The 18416-nt window shown below is 45.1% G+C and overlaps 1 protein-coding gene across 7 annotated transcripts in view; it reads left to right on the top strand.

Annotated features, from left to right (window-relative positions):
- The window catches only part of LOC140714305 (PH and SEC7 domain-containing protein 1-like), a 226103-nt gene that overhangs the window by 82392 nt on the left and 125295 nt on the right, over positions 1–18416 (top strand). For 4 of the 7 annotated variants that reach the window (XM_073025411.1, XM_073025416.1, XM_073025412.1 and 1 more), the window contains one exon: positions 3125–3640. The exons of 2 other annotated variants lie outside the window; for them this stretch is intronic. In XM_073025411.1, coding sequence (XP_072881512.1) covers positions 3125–3640 — 516 coding nt within the window. Of the gene's footprint in view, positions 1–3124; positions 3641–16457; positions 17037–18416 lie in introns of those variants that run through there. One more of the 7 variants, XM_073025417.1, reaches the window with a different exon arrangement.

The raw sequence follows: 18416 nt of genomic DNA, 5'->3' as shown, positions 1-18416 counted from the left end.
TTTTTAGTTTTCTTGGCAAATGACTTGAGTTTGCAGCACTTTTCAAATGCTTCTTTCATCTTCTGGAACTGAGTAATACCATAAGTAGCCTTTTAAGGGTATATTTTACAGAAGTGTTCCTGCAATCTTGATAGTTTCATGGCTTCGTTAGACAGTACAGTATTACAAATAAGACACTAGAGGTGTTGCTGATCTTTCGAGAATGAAATAAAACCATACTCCAGGTATGTAACATTGTGTTGATGCACTTTCTGTAGCAGGATTAGAATTCAAGGCCTCACTGCCTTTAGACTCATAGAGATTGTTCCATACGTATTTATCCATCATTAATTCAGATTCAGATTAATGGGGCTAAATTAAAATTTAATTTTGAAAAACTGGGAATTCCTATTGGATATTGACGATGGCATTGAGTTGACATGGATGGAACGATGGTAGCAGCACGCAAGGAATGGCGAGACGAAGATGAAGATGATCACAACAGTGAAAATTACATTGACAAGGATTCAGATTGGAATCTGAATGTTCGTCAGGACTGAGCAGGTTTTCGGCCAGTTTCTGTTAACGTGATTTACCAATCACATAAGGTCTCCTACCCCCCAAGGATGGTTCTTAGCTGCTCATACGAAGCTTTGAGCTCCTCAAGAGGAATCATTGGATTCAGCAGGTTCACTGATTGGTTTTATTTCACCATTCGATTCTGGACAGCACTGCATTGTCGCTCAACCAGTTTCTCGTAGGTCCGTAGAGAAAGTTAAGAGGGTATACTGTTAACTGACAGTATAACAGTATTACCGACTGTTCAACTACATGAACTTGTTCTGTGCTAAGAGTCAAGGGGAACTGTTGGGCACCCTGGTTGCTGGTTTATGCATCCCCAATAAAATCTGTTTGGTTGGTAAGGTCAGATTGCTGAGTTTCAGATGCATTGTGACAATGAGTGCTCACCTCCTGCAGAGTTATGGTTCTTCCTGTGTTCCAGTGCCTCATCCTTTTTTTTTGTAAGTGCCAGCTCTAGGGTCAGGTTTTGTGCCTCAAGTCAGGGTGCTGCTTACCGCCCCCCAAGAATCTTGAATGCCCCTGAACGGCTTCTATTTCCCCTCATACACCCTTAGGACACATAACCATCTCATTAGCGCGGGGGTGGTACCACCTCGCTGGGAATCACTGAGTTCTGCCGACCACTTGCAGGATAATGGATTTACTGTGCTCCACCTTCTTTGTTGTTGATCATCAGGAGATAATAGTTCAGCAAATCTTCTGGCCCTTGACACAGAGTAAACGTGGGCTGCCTTCACATGGGCTGATCCAAACCCAGATGTGCTGTCAGAATCAACTCCCAAACTGATCCAACATGACTGATATGATCCCCAAAAACTGGCATTTTATTGCCTTTAAATGTTGCCAGTTTTAATGATTAGCCAGTCCAGCCTTGTCACTCATGTTTTCAGCATTAAGTTTTTGCTTTCTCTTTCCTTTAGCGGATTTAGTTTATTTCATCTAACCAAACCTCCTTAGCTGTTCTCCCTAAGTTGGCACTGTTGCCTATTTCCCAGCTGGTCACAAAGAGATAAAGCCTAAAACAGGCTGTTGCATCCACCAGCAACCAACCATTTACGCAAATCATATTTTCTATTCTCCCCACAGTCCCATCAACTCCTCCCAATCTCTGTCACTCGCCCACACTCTAGGTACAATATACCCATGGCCAATGAACATACCAACCCACATGCCTTTGGGATGCTGGTGAAAGCCTACACACTCACAAACACCACAGATATGGCCCCTGTAAGCATTGAACCTGGGTCTCTGGAGTGTAAGGCAGCCGTTCTACCACTGTGTCACTCTGCCTGTCTGTTCCGTGGCTGTCGACTTACTTTCGGGAACTCTGTGGTTCATGTTCTGCGTGCTATTTGTTTACTTTTTTATTGTTTGCATGATTTGTTCTTTTTTTCGTACATTGGATGTTTATCAGTCTTTTTTTGTGTGGGGTTTCATGGATTCTATTATACTTCTTTGTTCTGGAGTTGCCTGCAAGAAGATAAATCTCTCAAAGTTGTATATGGTATACCTACTTTGATAATAAATGTACTTTGAAATTTGAACTTAAGTGTCTCTGTTTCTCTTACCACAGATGCTGCTTGACCAGTTGAGGTTTTCTGATTTTTTTTTCTGTTTTTATTTCAGATTTCCAGAACTTCAGTTACTGGTTGTGTTATTCAGCCTCCCTTAAGTCTAGCCAATCACTGACCTTCCCTTCTGTTACCTCCACCCCTTACCTTTCTTCTGCAATGTAAAGCATGTTTCATTTCTAACTCCTCCCTGTTTCAGATCAAAGGTCAGCAATCTAAAATGTGAACTCCATTTTCCTCCACACAGATGTTACCTGACCTGCTAAAAATTTAGACAATAAGAGAAAGAAGTAGAATTAGGCCATTCAGCCCACTGAGTCTGTTCGGCCATTCTTTCATGGTGGATCTATTACACCCTTGACCCCATTTTCCTGCTTTTTCCCTGTAACCTTTAATGCCGTTATTAATCAAGAACCTATCAACCCCGCTTTAAATATTCCCAATGTCTGTGGCAATAAATTCCACAAATTCACCTCTCTCTGACTACAGGAATTTCTCCTCATCTCAATTCTAAAGATGAGGCTGTGCTCCCTAGTCATCGACTTCCCCCAGAATAGGAAACATTCTCTCCACGTCCACTCTGTCTAGGCCTTTCAGTATTCAATAGGTTACAAATGAGATCCCCCCCCCCCCCACCTTATTCTTCTAAACTTCAGTGCGTAAAAGCCCAGAGCCATCAAACACTCTTCATATATCAACCCTTTTGTTCCTGGGATAATTCTTGTGAACCTCCTCTGGGCTCTCTCCAGCATTTCCAGCACAGTTTACTTTTATTTCCTACCCCTGAGCCCCATTGAGATTGGCTAGGGTAGATGACAACTTTCAAAGGGAAATTGGCCCAATACTTGAAAGGAAAAATAGACCCACAGCAACAGGGAAAGAGCTGAGGTGTGGGGTTAATTAGATTACTCTGTCATTAAAAGCAGCCCAGGCATGATGGGCTGGATGGCCTCTTCTTGTACAGCATGATTCAATCTCTTTGCCTTCTTCAGGTCACCAGACACAGAGGTCAAAAACCTTCTTCCATCTGTTGCTCCGGTCAGCCTTTCCAGAAGCTTCTCTGAAGACGGCACTGACACCTTCAGCAAACAATTTGAATGCATCCTGGAGTCTCACTGTGCCAAAGGCACCTCCTACACCAGCCTTGACTCAGTGGAAATTCTGGCCTGCCCCAGAAGCAGCCAGGGGAATTACTTCACCTTTGACTTTCCAACCCTGACCTCAGAAATCCAGGAACAAATTAAGCAGAACGCCCGTCTGATCGAAGAGAAGTTCTTAACTTGCAGCAACACTAGTTCATCCACAGGCTCCAGAGGGGACTTGAACCAGCCAGAAAGCCCCAAGTCACAGGGGTCAAGAGCAGACAGGAATCCAAGCGCCAATCCAATGGTGGGCTACAGCAAGTCCGAGAACCTTCTCAGCAAGTGCCAGCTCTACACAGGCAACAATTTACTCAAGGGGGTTCTTGAAATAGGCGCCGATGAACCAAACTCAGATTATTCATCCAGGTGGGTGGCAATCCATTTTGAACTAGGCCCGAAAATAGTTTCAGAATTTGAACTGTGGAGAGTGTAGATATGCTGGTGGAGAACCATGAGATGATGAAATCTGAACCAACAAACATTCTGCAGGAGGAACTCAGTTGAAATTGGAGTTGAAATTGCATTATTATTGTCTCATGTACTGAGGTTCAGTAAAAAGTTGGTCTTGCATACTTTTCATACAGATTACACCGTGCCATGAGGTAGTGCAAGGTAGACTAGTATTAGAATTCAGGTTAAATTTTACAGCTATAGAGGCAGTGCAGAGTAGCTAGATAATAACATGCAAGGTGGAAACCCTGCATGAAGACTATCTTTTCCTCCCACAGATGTTGCTGGACCTGCTGAGTCCCTCCTGCAGATTGTTTAGATAGTCAGCACTGAAAACTTAATCCACTCTTTATTTGTAACATCTCCTGGACAGCAGAGTGGTGCAGCTGTTAGAGCCACTGCCACACGGCTCTGGTGACCCAGGTTCGTTCCTGACCTCGGGCGCTGTCGGTATGGAGATCACACTTTCTAATCTGTAACCATGTGGGTTTCTGCCGGGTGCTCGGGTTTGCTGTCATGTCCCAAAGACATGCGAGTTGGAGGGTTGATTGGACTCTGTAAATTGCCCCTGGTGTGTAGGAGAGTAGTAGAATCTGGAGGGAGATAATGGGAAATTTAAGATAAAGAGGAATATGGGAATAATGTAAATGGCTGTTTGATGATATCCATGCACTCGATGAGCCAAATGGCCTGTTTCCTTAGTGTATGACCCTGTTCTGTGATCTCAAGTTTTCTCACTATTGTTGTATCCCATCCTGGGCTCTGTGGTCCTTCATTCCTGCACCTTGGTGTACCCACAATTTTAAATATTCAACCACTAGTAACCAGGCATCCATCAGCTCCTGGTAGAAAGTTCTGGAATTCCCTTCCTGAACCCCTCTGTCCTGTACAGACAAGCCTGTCTTTTCAATCAAGCTTTGATCATTTGCCCCAATATGTGACCATGCCTCATTTTGTTTGAAAACACTCCTGTGAAATGTTCTGGTCTACCTCTGAAGTTGTCCTCCATGGCCCAACACAGCACTCTGCAACAGGCACACAACGTACCCGTTTGGATATCCTACCAACAGCATCAAACCTTAGAGACACTTGAGCAGCTTGGGGGTCTGTGTGCTTCTTGCCCATCTCCCTCAGGGCTTCCCTCATCATTACGTTTTGCCCGAGAGGGTCATCACCCCGAGCGGTGCAATGGAGAAGCCTGCTCACTCAAATCAGTAATTGGATTGCTGGAGCAAAAATGTCTCTCTTCTGAAGATTATCATACTCTTTTAAGGATGTTTATAGACTTTTTGAAGATGAAAGATCAGTTTATTTGTCACATTGAAACAAGCAGTGAATTGTATTGTTTGTGTCAATGACCAATGCAGGTTGAGAATGTGCTGGGGGCAGCCTGCAAGTGTCACCATACTTTCAGCACCAACATAGCCTGTCCAGAACTTTCTAATCCATAAGACTTTGGAACGTTGGAGGAAACTGGAGCATCTGGATGCAACCTACATGGTCATGGGGAGAATGTACAAGCTCCTTACAGATAGCAGTGAGAATTGAACCCTAATCAGTGGTGCACTGAAAAGGATTATGCCAGCTCCTAACTACTGTGCTGCCCCAAGGACATGGTAGCATAGTTACAGGCATAAATGGTTGTTCATGGATGCAATGGGCCAAATGGCCTGCTTCCTTAGTGTATGACACCGTTATTCTGTGATCTCGGGTCCTCTCACTGTTGTTGTAACCCAGTCTGGGCTCTGTGGACCTTTATTCCTGCACCTTGGTGTAGCCACAATTTTATATATTCAAGCCCTGGTAGCTAGGTATCAGCTGTTTGGATAGAAAGTTCTGGAACTCCCTCTGCCTTGTACAGAAAAACTTAACTCTTTAATCAGGCTTTGATCATTTGCCCCAACACGTGGCCATGCCACATTTTGTTTGAAAGCACTCCTGTGATGTGTGTTTTGGGCCATTGTCCTTTATGGCCCAACAGAGTAGTCCACAGCACCCTGCCAGGTTGCTGCCTCGGACACGCAAGGTTAATTTGTTCATATATCCCAGGAACAGCATTACACTTCAGTGATACTTGAGCATTTGGGGTCTGTATGCATCCCGCCCATCTTCTGCTGTGCCTCCCTCACCATTTCATCTTACCCAGGGATGTTATCACCAAGAACTGTGCAATGTAGAAATCTACTCACGCAAATCAGTAATTGCATTGTTGAAGCAAAATCTGTTCCTTCTGAAGAGTAAGTTTTTAAGGATGTAAATGGACGTTATAAGATTAAAGATTAGCTTTGTTCATCATGAGTACGCTGCACGTACAGTGAAGGTCAATTGTCTGCGTCACCGACCAACAGAGTCTGAGGATGTGCTGGAGGCCACCCGCAAGTGTCGCCAATGCTTCCGGTGTAAACATAGCATATCCATAGCTTACTAACCCATCTTTAGAACATGGGAGGTAACTGGATCACCTGAGGGAAACACACCTGGTCATGGGGAGAATGTACAAGTCCTTTACATTCAGTGGTAGGTTTTGAATCCTGATTGCTAGCACTGCGGAACATCACGCTAGCAGCTACACTACTGCACCACCCCCAAGAGCATGGTACCATGGTTACTGGCTTCTGTATATGACTCGTAATGAAAGAAACCTCTTTATGTTGTCTGTGCAAGTAACACTTTGCTCTTCAGTTGTCTATCGTAAAATTGATCCATGGTTGACTGTTGGATGATACTAATGGAACCAAGTTCGACTTAATAAGGCATCTGGACCTCCAGAACATTTATTTGTGATTATGAGATAACTTGCAGTTGGTTTCTAAGTGTAGGCTGTGTACAAATATTCAGCATAGCAATTGCCTAAATGACTATAAGACATAGGAGCAAAATTGGGCCATTCAGCCCATCGAGCTTGCTCCGCCATTCCATCATGGCTGATCACGGATCCCACTCAACCCCATATACCTGCCTCTTGCCATATCCTTTCATGCCTTGACCGGTCAGGAAACTATCAACTTCCACCTTAAATATACCCACGGACTTGGCCGCCACCAGTCTGTGGTAGAGCATTCTACAGATTCACTACTTACTGGCTAAAAAAATTCCTTCTTACCTCTGTTCCCCTCAATTTTGAGACTCTGCCCTCTTGTTCTGAATACCCCCACCGTAGGAAATGGTCTCTCCACCTCAACCCATTCTAGCCCTTTCAACATTTGGTAGGTTTCAATGAAATACCCCACATTCTTCTAAATTCCAGTTAGTACAAGCCCAAAGCTGCCAAATGCTCCTCATAAGTTAACCCTTTCATTGCCAGAACCATATTGTGAACCTCATCTGGCCTCTCTCCAATGGCAGCACATCCTTTCTGAGATATGGGGCCCAAAATTGTTGACAATACTCCAAGTGCAGCCTGACTAGTGCCTTATAAAGCCTCAGCATTATCTCCTTGCTTTTATATTCTATTCCCTTTGAAATAATTGCCAACATTGCATTTGCCTTCTTTACCACAGACTCAACCTGTGAATTAACCTTCTGGGAGTTTTGCATGAAGACTCCCATGTTCCTCTGCACCTCTGAATTTTGAACCTTCTCCCCATTCAGATAATAGTCCACACTATTGTTCCTTTTACCAAAATGCATTATCATACATTTCCCAACACTGTTCCATCTGCCACGGTGCACTTATCAATCTTCACAGCTCTGTATGAGATAACACCTCACCTCTCTTTGCTGGGCTAGTGATGACCTTTTGTGTGTTGCTCAATGTATATTTTTCATCATTAACCATGCAAAATGCAGTTGTAGAGCCATTGCAGCCTTGGACTAGTGACCTGGAGATTGTGGGCTCAAATCCCACCAAAGACAGATTGTGAAACTGGATTATAATGACAATTAAAATGAAAAATTGTTATTCCTGAGCTGTGGGAACCTGGTAAAACTGAACTTCATCCATCTCAAATTCCACTGATAAGGTGGTGAGCACGTTATGACTCAAGTGTATGAAGTCACCTACTGAATGAGGCATATTACTTCTGCTTTGGTGTGTCCCTGCACATAAAGGCACCATGTAGGTACAGCAAGTGATGGTGACTGCAGATGGAATGTTAGTCTTTATTGCAAGGACGGTGCTGTATAAAAGTGGAGAAGTCTAAATGTAACTGTACTGTGGGAACACACCTTGATTGTTCACTAATGCCCGTTACGGTTCTACTTAGATCATACACAATTTTTCAAAGAACAAAAGAAATCAAATTCCATTTTAGTGCAGAATGATCAAAGTAATCATTGTATTGCTAAACTGTAGTGATTAGGGTTGTGCCGTGTCAGTTCTTCAATCTGGTGGTATGGGTCATCAGGATTCTATACCTCCTGCCCAATGATACCTGCAAGAAGATGGCATGGCCTGGATGCTGGGGAGTTTTGAATAGGGATGTTGCCTTCTTCAGGCAGTACCTCCTGTAAATTCTACTGATGGTGGGGAAAGATGTGTTTGTGATCCATTGGACCGAGTCCGCTATATCCCCACATGTTCAAATTGCTGTAGTAGCTCAGAATGCTTTCAAAAGGACATCTGCAGAAGTTTGAAAGAGTCATCTATGGGACTTATTAAGATGAAGGAAATCATCTAGACCCAATGATCATGAGTTTGGCATTAGAATGTCAGACAGGAGCAACAAATGAGAGAGGGAAGATATGTCTAAATTGTTATTAAAGGCCTGGTAGATTTGGTCAATTTTGCTGAAGATGGGCCTAGTGGTGAATCCAGTCTGAAGCCACAAGGGACCACTTTTTGTATTGCTCTAGATTCCAGCATCTGCAGTCTTTCATGTCTCAACAGATGCTGCCTCACCTGCTGTGTTCCTCCAGAGCCCTTTGTGTTGAGCCTGTCTCTGAACCATGCCCCCCCCCCCCCCCATTGAGAGTCAGATAGGGGTTTGGTTAGACTTCAATTCAGGTGTGCCTGTGTATACCCACCTGGCTTTGCCAGGTGCACTGAGGTAAGACCTGGTTCAGTTCCTCCAAAGTGACCTAACAAAGCAGTTACTAGAAAGCAAGATAGGATGAGACCTGCCATTTACTAAACAATGTAACCTACATGTACTTTCTGTACATCTTTATTCAATGTTTATTTTTTGGCAGGTCAGGTGTTAAAATCATGGAATACTGCAGGACTGAAATAGTTGTTATCCCATTGTATCTGTGTCAGCTCCCTGATGGTTATCCAATGAGCCCCTCTCCCGGGCCATGTCCTATCACCTCAAGATTCAAAATTGTTTATTGTCATTCTTCTGTACACGAGTGTAAAGGAGAACAAAATGATTGTTACTCCGGATCCGATGAAGCATAAAAACTGAATAAATATAAATACAAAAGCAATCCTATAAACCACAATGTACAAGTAACTGTAAAATGGCCGTGCATGGGGGTGATGAAGGTTGCTGAGGAGCTTTGGAAAGGAGTGGCTGATGCCGATGTGGTGGCACATTTATCCAGTTCCCTTTAGAAAATCCTTATTGAATCTGCTTCCGATGCCATGTTCCAGAACACAGGCGAGAAACAGATTTTGTTCTCGCGTCATCTCCAGAAGGTCTGCAGAGGTTTACCAGAAAGGGAAAACAATAGCCTCGAGCACAGGTTGCATGGACTACCATGGAATGCTGGTGCATTCATTTATTTTAATCTTGGAAATTCATATTAGACCATACGGCATAGGAGTAGAATGAGGCCATTTGGCCCATCGAGTCTGCTCTGGCATTTTATCATAGCTGATTTCCCTCTCTAGCCCATTCTCCTGCACTTTTCCTGTAATCTTTCATGCCCTGACTAATCAAGAACCTATCAAACGCTGCCTTCAATGCACCTGGCCTCCACAGCCACCTGTGGCAATGGAATTCCACAGGTTCACCACCTTCTGGCTAAAGAAATTCCTCCTCATCTCTGTTCTAAACAAATGTCACTCTATTCTGCGGCTGTACCCTCTGGTCCTAGAGACTTCTACCATAGGAAACATCCTCTCCACATTCACTCTATCTAGACCTTTCAACATTGAATAGGTTTCAATTAGATCCCCCCCCCCCACATTCTTCTAAATTCCAGTGAGTAAGGGCCCAGAGCTATCAATCGCTCCTCATGATAAGCCTTTCATTCCAGAATCATTCTTGTGAACCTCCTCTGGACCCTCTCTAATGTCAGCACATCCTTTCTTAATGAGGGGTTTTGACTATCCTGCTTGTTGTTTCCTCAAAGGATTCTAACAGATTTGCCAGGCATGATTTTCTGTTAAGGAAACCATAAGATATAGGAGGAGAATTATGGTCATAAGGGCCATTGAGTCTGCGTTGCCATTTTATCATGGCTGATCCATTATTCCTCTCAGCCCCAATCTCCTGCCTTCTCCCCGTATCCCTTCATGCCCTGTCCAATCAAGAATCTATCAAACGCTGCCTTAAATCTACATAAAGACTTGGCCTCCACAGCTGCCTGTGGCAAAGAATTCCACAGATTCACCACACTCTGGCTAAAGAAATTCCTCTTCATCTCTATTCTGAAAGAAAGACCCTCTATTTTGTGGCTGTGTCCTCTGGTCTTTGACTTATTTATAGACTTTCCTTACATGTTTTATATCAAGAGGTTGGACAAATTCGGATTGTGTTCTCTGAGGTGGCAGAGAATGATGGGAGATCTGATGAACATTTATAAAGTAATGAGCGACATACATAGAGGAGGCAGACAGTATCCTTTACCTAGCGTTGAAATGTCTATTACCAGAGAGCATGCATTTAAGGTGAGAATGAGTAAATTCAAAGGAAGCATGTGGAGCAAATTAGTAATCAAATTTACCAATTTGATTACTAAATTAATTGATTTGGCACAATATTGTGGGCCGAAGGGCCTGTTTCTGTACTGTACTGTACTGTTCTATGTTCTAATATAGGAAGAGGCCATTCAGCCTATTGAGCCTAGGCTGACTCTCAATCTTTACCTACTAAATTTCCCTGCAACCGATTCTCCACACTGTTCTACTCAACCCTGCCATTCATTTGCAACACAGAACTTAATCCAAGCAACATCCTGGTAAACCCTCTCTAAAGCTTGCACATCCTTCTTATAAAGGGGTAACCAGAACTGAACACAATGCTCCAAGTTTAGTCTAACCGGAGTTACACAGAGCTGCAAAATTACTTCACAGCATTAGGGACAGTTTACAGTCATCAATTAACCCAAATTCCATGGCTCGGGAGTTATCCTGGTGCCCTGGCAGACATTCCACCCTCCACCATCGCCACCAGGGGTAGATGAAACCGACGGAATGTAACTGAGCTGTGCGCAAGGTGGCATCTGAACCTGCCTCCTAATGCACTCATTGTGTGTTAAGCACTTTGGAATGCTTCTGAGGGTTATTATAGTGTGTTGTGTCAATACAAGTCCTTTTTTTGCTCTATGAGTGTGTTATTATTTTGAAAACAGCCAAGTACAACTTAGCGCCAAAGGGTTAACCAATTGTTTTGTAACTACGTACTTACAACCAAAGCAGGCCTGCAGAAAGGGACAATGATCCTTTGAGGGCACTATATCTCTGTAAAGAAAGTCTCCAGTGTAACGTCAAAACAGCTTTGGCAGAGAGCCAACGAAGGGCAGGCTGCCTGCCTACACTTCCTGGTGATGTCCTTTTTAAAAAAAAACAACAAGAGAATGCATGGACTCATTTAAAATGAGGTTAGGTGGTGTGTGGTCCCATGGCCGGAGATCATCAAGCTGGCCCACGAGCAGGACGTACAGAGCTAGAACAGTTCTCTGCAGGTACGTGGCTGACAATGACATGTTGCTTGGAGCCATCTCAGTCCTTGGGTTGATCTCTCTGCACGGAATCATCCGGTTTGCTCGCTGTTGTCCTCTGTTTCCTACAAGCTGCAGACCGCAATGCAGAAGGAAGTGTCAAGGGAGTGTGGCTTACATGCATTGCCGTCAGTAAGCTGGCTGGAGCAAACGGGATGAAAATTAGGACAGTGTTCAGGACACCCTTGAAGTATTGTACTGATTTCTGCACTCCACAGCAGCCTGTAAAGCTGTGTTAAACAGGCCACACAATTCGGAATCCATTACTGCAAAAGGTTGCAGCATCAATGCCAAGGTGTCAGGCGCTGTAAAGTTGGCCATACCACCGTCCCCAACTTCCAAATGCATGGAGCGCAACTGGAAGGTCACTGATCTGATTCACGAGCCAGTGAAAGAGAAACCCTGGGGTGACGGGAGAGGATGATCCAACTACAGAGAAAATTAAGAGATGAAAGATGGTGGAAGTCATTTAGAGATTCGCCAGGATGGGAAAACCTTGGTCACAAGGAAAGATTGGAGAAGTGAAGTTAGTTTCTCTGAATACTTAAAGTAAGGGTCTCCAATAGATCAATAAGAAGGATTAAATTCACTTAACAGCCTAGTAGTGCAGACTTAATGTGTTTAGTGGAAATGTTAGAGGGGAAATCAGAAAAAAAGCTTTCATACAGGGCTAACATACAAAGTGCTGGAGGAATTCTTCAGTTCAGGTAACATCTATGGAGTAAAGTGGGCAGAAGGCATTTCAGTTGATATCCTTGATCTGGACTGTCCATTGAAGGATCTCAATCCAAAACATCGACGGTCCATTTCCCTCCATAGGTGCTGCCTGACTCACTGGAGTTCCTCTAGTGCTTTGTGTGTTGCTTCAGACGTTCAGCATCTGCAGTCTCCTGTACCTCCATTTCGCTCAGGGCTGCTAGTTACCTGGAATTCACTGCCTGAAAATGATGTAGTAACAGTGGGCCTCATCCCACATAAAGAGTACCTGGATGTCTATTTGATGACTGTGACATGCATGGCTGTAGGCGTAAGGCTAGAAGGTGGGATTAGACTCAGTAAATTTTCTGACATTCTCATGGGTTTAGAATAAGTGAGAGGCTTATTGGCAACAGGGCTGGGAACAGACTCAGTAAGCATATGGTGATCAGTAAGGGCAGAAGAGGTCTTATTAAGAAGCCAAGTGATTATACAACGGAGATTTGTGATCTCAAAAGTGGAAGGTGTAGAGGAAATAATTTTAGAGCCATTAAGCAGTACAGCACAGTACAGGCCCTTCAGCCCACAATATTGTGCCAACCTTTTAATCTAGTCCAAGATAAATCTAATCCCACCCACATGGCCCTCCACTTTCCTTTCAACCATGTGCCTATCTTCATTGCTTGTCAAACTACTGTCATTTAGGACAGCAATGAAGGTCCTCCATCTCCGTTTGTTCTTGGCTACTCAGATGTAGGATTCTTCATTGCTGTTTCTGTAACATTATTTTTGACTAGTCAGGATTATTAGACCTGATCTGAACCCCCGAACGTGGAGGACCCATAGATCACTCTTAGTCTGGCCTCTACCCTTTGACCTGTTGGCACAGGTGACCCTACTAGGAGCCAAATCATAAATCCTTGTCTCCAGCCAACATAGTTCTCTGGGTAATTGAGGTACACAAGCCTCCAAACCATGACAAGTTTGTAATCCTCTTGGAGGATCTGCCTATCTAGGAGTCTCTTAAATCATCTTCTCTCATCAACCATGGCAAGGCATTCCACGCATCCACCACTCTCTGTAAAATATTTAGCTCTGACATTCTCCCCCCCCCCCACCTCATACTTTCTTCTGTTCACCTTAAAATTATGCCCTCTTGAGTTAGTCATTGCTACCCTGAGAAAAAGCCTCTGGCTGTCTACTTTATCCATGCCTCTTATCATATTATACATCTCTATTAAGCCACCTCTCATCCTCCTTCACTCCAAACAGAAAAATCTACCTCACTCAATCTTTCCTCATAAACCATGCTCTTTAATCCAGGCAGCATCCTGGTAAATCTCCTCTGCACCCTCTCCAAAGCTTCCACATTCTTCCTAAAATGAGGCCGTCAGAACTGAGCACAATATTCCAAGTGAACTGGAATACAATTATGTTACACTGTGGTTTGACAGTCTCTGGATTATTGAATATAGGTTGTGTCTCCATGCCGGAGAAGTGCAGGGAAGATTCACTAGACTGGTTCTTCAAATGGTAGTTCTACCTTGTGAGGAGAAGTTGAGTTGGCTAGTCTTCTTGGCTTGAAAGAATGAGATGGGATCTCATTGAAATGTACAACATTCTCCAAGACTTTGACAATCTTTGAGCTGGGGAGGATGTTTCATCTGGCTGAGGTGTCATATTCAAGATAAGGAGTAGGCTATTTAAGATTGAAATGAGGGGGAATTTCTTCACTTAGAGAGCAGTGGATCTGTGAACTCCTTTGCCCTGCGGTGCTGTGGAGGGTCAGTTATGGTTTATATTCCAAATAGAGATCAGTGGATTTCTGGATATTGGCAGAATCAGGGGAAATGGTGTTGAGATCAGCCATTACCTTGTTGAGTAGCAGAAATGGCTCAATGGGCAGAATGGCCCACTCTTGCACTTATTTGTTGCTAGCAGCCTGCTCCTGTGTACTCCTATTCTCCTTCATACCCTATCCCCCAGGATCTTGTTTGACTAGTTCCACGGGTCCTAAGGAGGCTATTTAGGCTACAACGGGTACTGCACACTGGAGAGGATGTTTCTATAATGGGGGAGTCTAGGACCAGAGCACACAGCCTCAGAATAGAAAGTCCCTTTAAAACAGAGTTGAGCAAGAATTTCTTTAGCCAGAAGGTGATGAGTATGTGAAATTCATTGCCAGAGACAACTACGGAGGCCAAGTCATTTGGTATATTTAAAGCAGAGTTTGATAGGTTCTTGATTAGTAAGAACATCAAGGGTTATGGGGAGAAGGCAGGAGAATGAGACTGAGAGGGATAATATATCAGCCATTCTGGAATGGTGGAGCAGATTTGAGTAATCCTGCTCCTATGTCTTATGGTTTATGGTTTTTCTACAGGTGGGGTGGGCGATGGGGACTTTCTGAGGAAGTGCACTATGTCTTACACTTATGCAGTCTCTGCATACTTCTGATGCATAGACTCTACATAGAACAGTACACTGCTGGAACAGAACCCTTGGCCTTGATGTGTCTGAACACGATGTCAAACTAAACTAATCCCTTTTGTTTGCTCATGATCCATTTCCCTCTGGGGTGTATGGCGTGTCCAGGGAGGGACAGCACATCTGCTGAAACGGTTTGCCATGCCCATTCTGGGGCAGTTCACCCACTTCTGGGCCCCACCAGACACTCAACTCTTACCTGTGGCTCCAAGTAGCTGGCTGCACGTGACAGCAGCCACACCCCGGTACAAGGCTTCGACGGGTAGTTTAAGCCAGGTGAGGGCAGCCGGCAGGCCTCATACCCGGTGATACATGCCTATCTTAACAAGCGCAGTCAGCTCCAGTGGACTGGGCAGATGAAATCAACAGAGATCCAGTGGCCAGGAAGCCGTTCTGCAAAGCTTTGTGGAGAACGAAGGGCATGACAAGGCACAGAAGTCACGGTCATCCACTGCAACCAAGGAAGACCCCAATTTGTGATGGCCTCTCGGGCCTCTGGACCCAGATTTCCAGGGTTGAGAGAGCGGAACTATACCTGTGCAAAGGCTTTTCCACTTTAAAAATTCTCCTGCACAGGTCTCCTGTCATTGTTGGATACGACAGACAATCAACACATCTCTCCATTCCCTGGAATTTCATTGAATATGAAACAGGATTCTAATTTTCGATAGCGTCCTAAACATCATTTCTCTACTTGGAGTGAGAATGAGCCTGAGTTACAGAGTCAGTGAGATGTTGCATTTCTTCTCGGAAGCTGTCTTCCTGGTAACCTCTTTTCATGACTGAAGTCAGAACCATTTGTCTTCTAATTATGGCTTTACAATAATCCAGAGTTTAGCTATCAATCCCATAATTTGAAGAGTGCCACCATTCCTCAGGAATGTCACGACATGTACAGGAGACCAAAGTGTTGATTCCGATTTCCCTGCCTGCCTCTATCCATGCAGACAACCTGTGGATTCCTAGCAGGAGATCGAGTGGGAGTAGAGAGAAAGAGAGTTAGTAGGGGGAGAAGGGGAGAGGGAATGCAAGAATGAAAAAAGGGAAGAATGAAAGGGAGTGAGAAAGAGACAGGGAGGAAAGAAGAGAGGGAGGAAGGGGAGGAGAGAGAGGGATGGAGGGAAATGTGACAGGAGGAGGAAGGGGGGAAGATGAAGAGAGAGAGGGAGTTAAGCAGAGAGAAAGAGGAGGAGGAAAGGGGAGAGAAAGAAAAGAGGTGAGGGAGATTGGGGAGAAAGGGGAAAGAGGGAGGGTAGGAATGTTAAGGAGGGAAGGGAAAGGTTGTGGGAAGCAAGGGGAGAGAAGAAAGGAAAGGAAGAGAAAAGAGGATAGTGTGATGGAGGAGAGAGAGGGAGGTAAAGAGTGGTAGGAGAGGGAGGCCTGAAGGTGACTCACAGGACAGAGTAGGAGCTAAATGCAAACCTTCGACAGAAATAAGGCTTGTTCTGATGAGTTCATAGGTACACATATAAATAGAGACAAATCCTCCCACTATCACCCACCTCCCTCCAAACCCCACCTCCAAGGAAAGTTTGGAAGAAGGGTTTGGCCACAGTGAAGTAGGGGACGATGCATTTGTGACACGGATAGAATAAAGTGTAGCAGTTGAAGGCACGTTGAGAGAGGTGTGGTTGGGGGAAAGGGAACAGGCACTTCCTCACGTGAAGCTCGCGGGACGATGCATGAAAATAAGGAATTGTTTGGAACTGCAGAAGAAGGAGATTTGGCGAGGCGGTTAAAACATGAGCTTCTCAAGCAGCGTGAAAGAGAGGCTGATATGCGAGAGAGAGGTGAGGTGAGGCACTAATGCAGAGACAGAAGATGTACATCTGGCTGCTCTGTAAACTCGGAGGGGCTCTGTGCCTGAAGGGAAGATGCCCGCTCCGATGTGAGTAACAAACTCATTCGCTTCGGCAGTCCCGGGATGTCAAGGTCACGGCCTTAACCAGGCGTGAGCATGCTGAATGAGATCGTGCAGAGAATGCCTCTAGCACTTCACGCAGCCGAGCCGCTGGAGCCGGCGAACAGCCGCAGCTGAAGGAAGGAGGCGCCAAGGACCCGTCCACACCTCCCCATGTCGGCTCGCTCCAGAGCTGGCTGACCTGCGAACGGGGCAGGGTGTGGGTCAGAGGGCAGCGGATACCGTCCCAGCCCAGCCCAGCCCAGCCACCCTCTCTATACACAGCCCCTCCAGCGCCGGCGCTGACGAACTGTCAGCCAGGATGGGTGATACAGCCGCAGGAAATCTGTGTTGTTGGCAACATCAGGGAGACTCGGGGCCCGTTCTGGCCACGGGAGAGCTGTGAGTATGAATGGGACGAGAATTTTCCTCCAACCCCTCCCCTCCCTCGTGTGTGTTCGTGTCTGAGATGTGTTAACCCTTTCTGTCTCCCTCAGACACGGCACCCTAACTGTGCTTTAAAAAAGCAGAGTTCTGCGTGGCCAGGCAGTTAAATGCCCTCTCCAAGGGGCTTCCGGTCCACCTGCCCCATGGCTGGAGGCCCTGCAGGGAAGGTGAGGAGAGGACTCAATTCTGAGCTCCCACACCCTCAGGCTAGGTAGGGAAGTGGGCGGGGAGTATCCCTGGGTGCCCCTCTCACCCTGCATCACTAGGTGCCCAATCACAAACCAGCCATTCAGCCTTTTTAAAAAAAAGTGGGATCTTGCTGTGCATGCATTTATTTCTGTACCCCTGGCCTATGAATTTTTGTGAATTTCGGGGAACAGTTCACTGACCACTGGCTAGAGATGGCTCTAGGAGGATACAGGCAATGCCTAGATGCAACTTAATTCTTGTTTGCTGCTGGTGCTGAAAGGGGGAGTAGAGCAAGTATTTGCTCCAGACTGGTAATGCAATCGACTGGCAGAAAGAGGCCTGAGTAGCATTGTAAGGGTTAAAAGCAGAACGCGCTGGCAACAGGGAGCAGGTCGGACAGCGTCTTGTGAGATAAACTGAACCCAACAATTCTGTCAATGGCTTTTCATTACAGCGGTGCATAGTGACAAGTTCGAGACCCACCACAGAGATGAGATAAGAATCTCGTTTTAATAATCTGGAGTTAAAATCAACATTTATTGGCGATAGTGTTGCCGACAAAGATATCAAATTGTTTTTAAAAACTTTTGATTTTTGAGTGTCCCATAGGGAGAGAGTCTGTAATCTATACTTGGTTTGGCCTGTTAATGACTCCAGGCAAAACATTGCAATTGTCATGTAAGTTCTCCATGAAATGCCCAAGCAAGCCACGTTAAGGGCAATTAGAATGGGGGGGGGGGGCGGGTAAATGCTGGCCTTGGCAGGAGTTTGCACCACATATGGTAAGGAAAGATGTGTTGACCCAGCAGAGGGTCCAGAGGAAGTTCACAGGCGTAGCACGTGGACTGCATGTGACAATTCTGTTCAGAAAGATGAGGAAGGAACGAGGGTGGCTACGTCGCATTGTGATTAGCACAACACTTTACAGTACCAGAGACCTGGGTTCATTTCCTGCTGCTCTCTATACGGAGTTTGTATGTTCTCCCTGTGACCACCTGGGTTTCCTCCGGGTGCTCTGGTTTCCTCCCACAGTCCAAAGATGTACTGGTTGTTAGGTTAATTGGTTGTTGTAAATTGTCCTGTGATTAGGCTAGGGTTAAATTGGAAGCTGCTGAACGGCATGGTTCAAAGGGCTGGAAGGGCCTA

The sequence above is a fragment of the Hemitrygon akajei genome, chromosome 21 (genome assembly GCF_048418815.1).
Source record: "Hemitrygon akajei chromosome 21, sHemAka1.3, whole genome shotgun sequence".
Taxonomy (NCBI): Eukaryota; Metazoa; Chordata; class Chondrichthyes; order Myliobatiformes; family Dasyatidae; genus Hemitrygon; species Hemitrygon akajei.
This window is presented reverse-complemented; position numbering and strand designations above follow the sequence as displayed.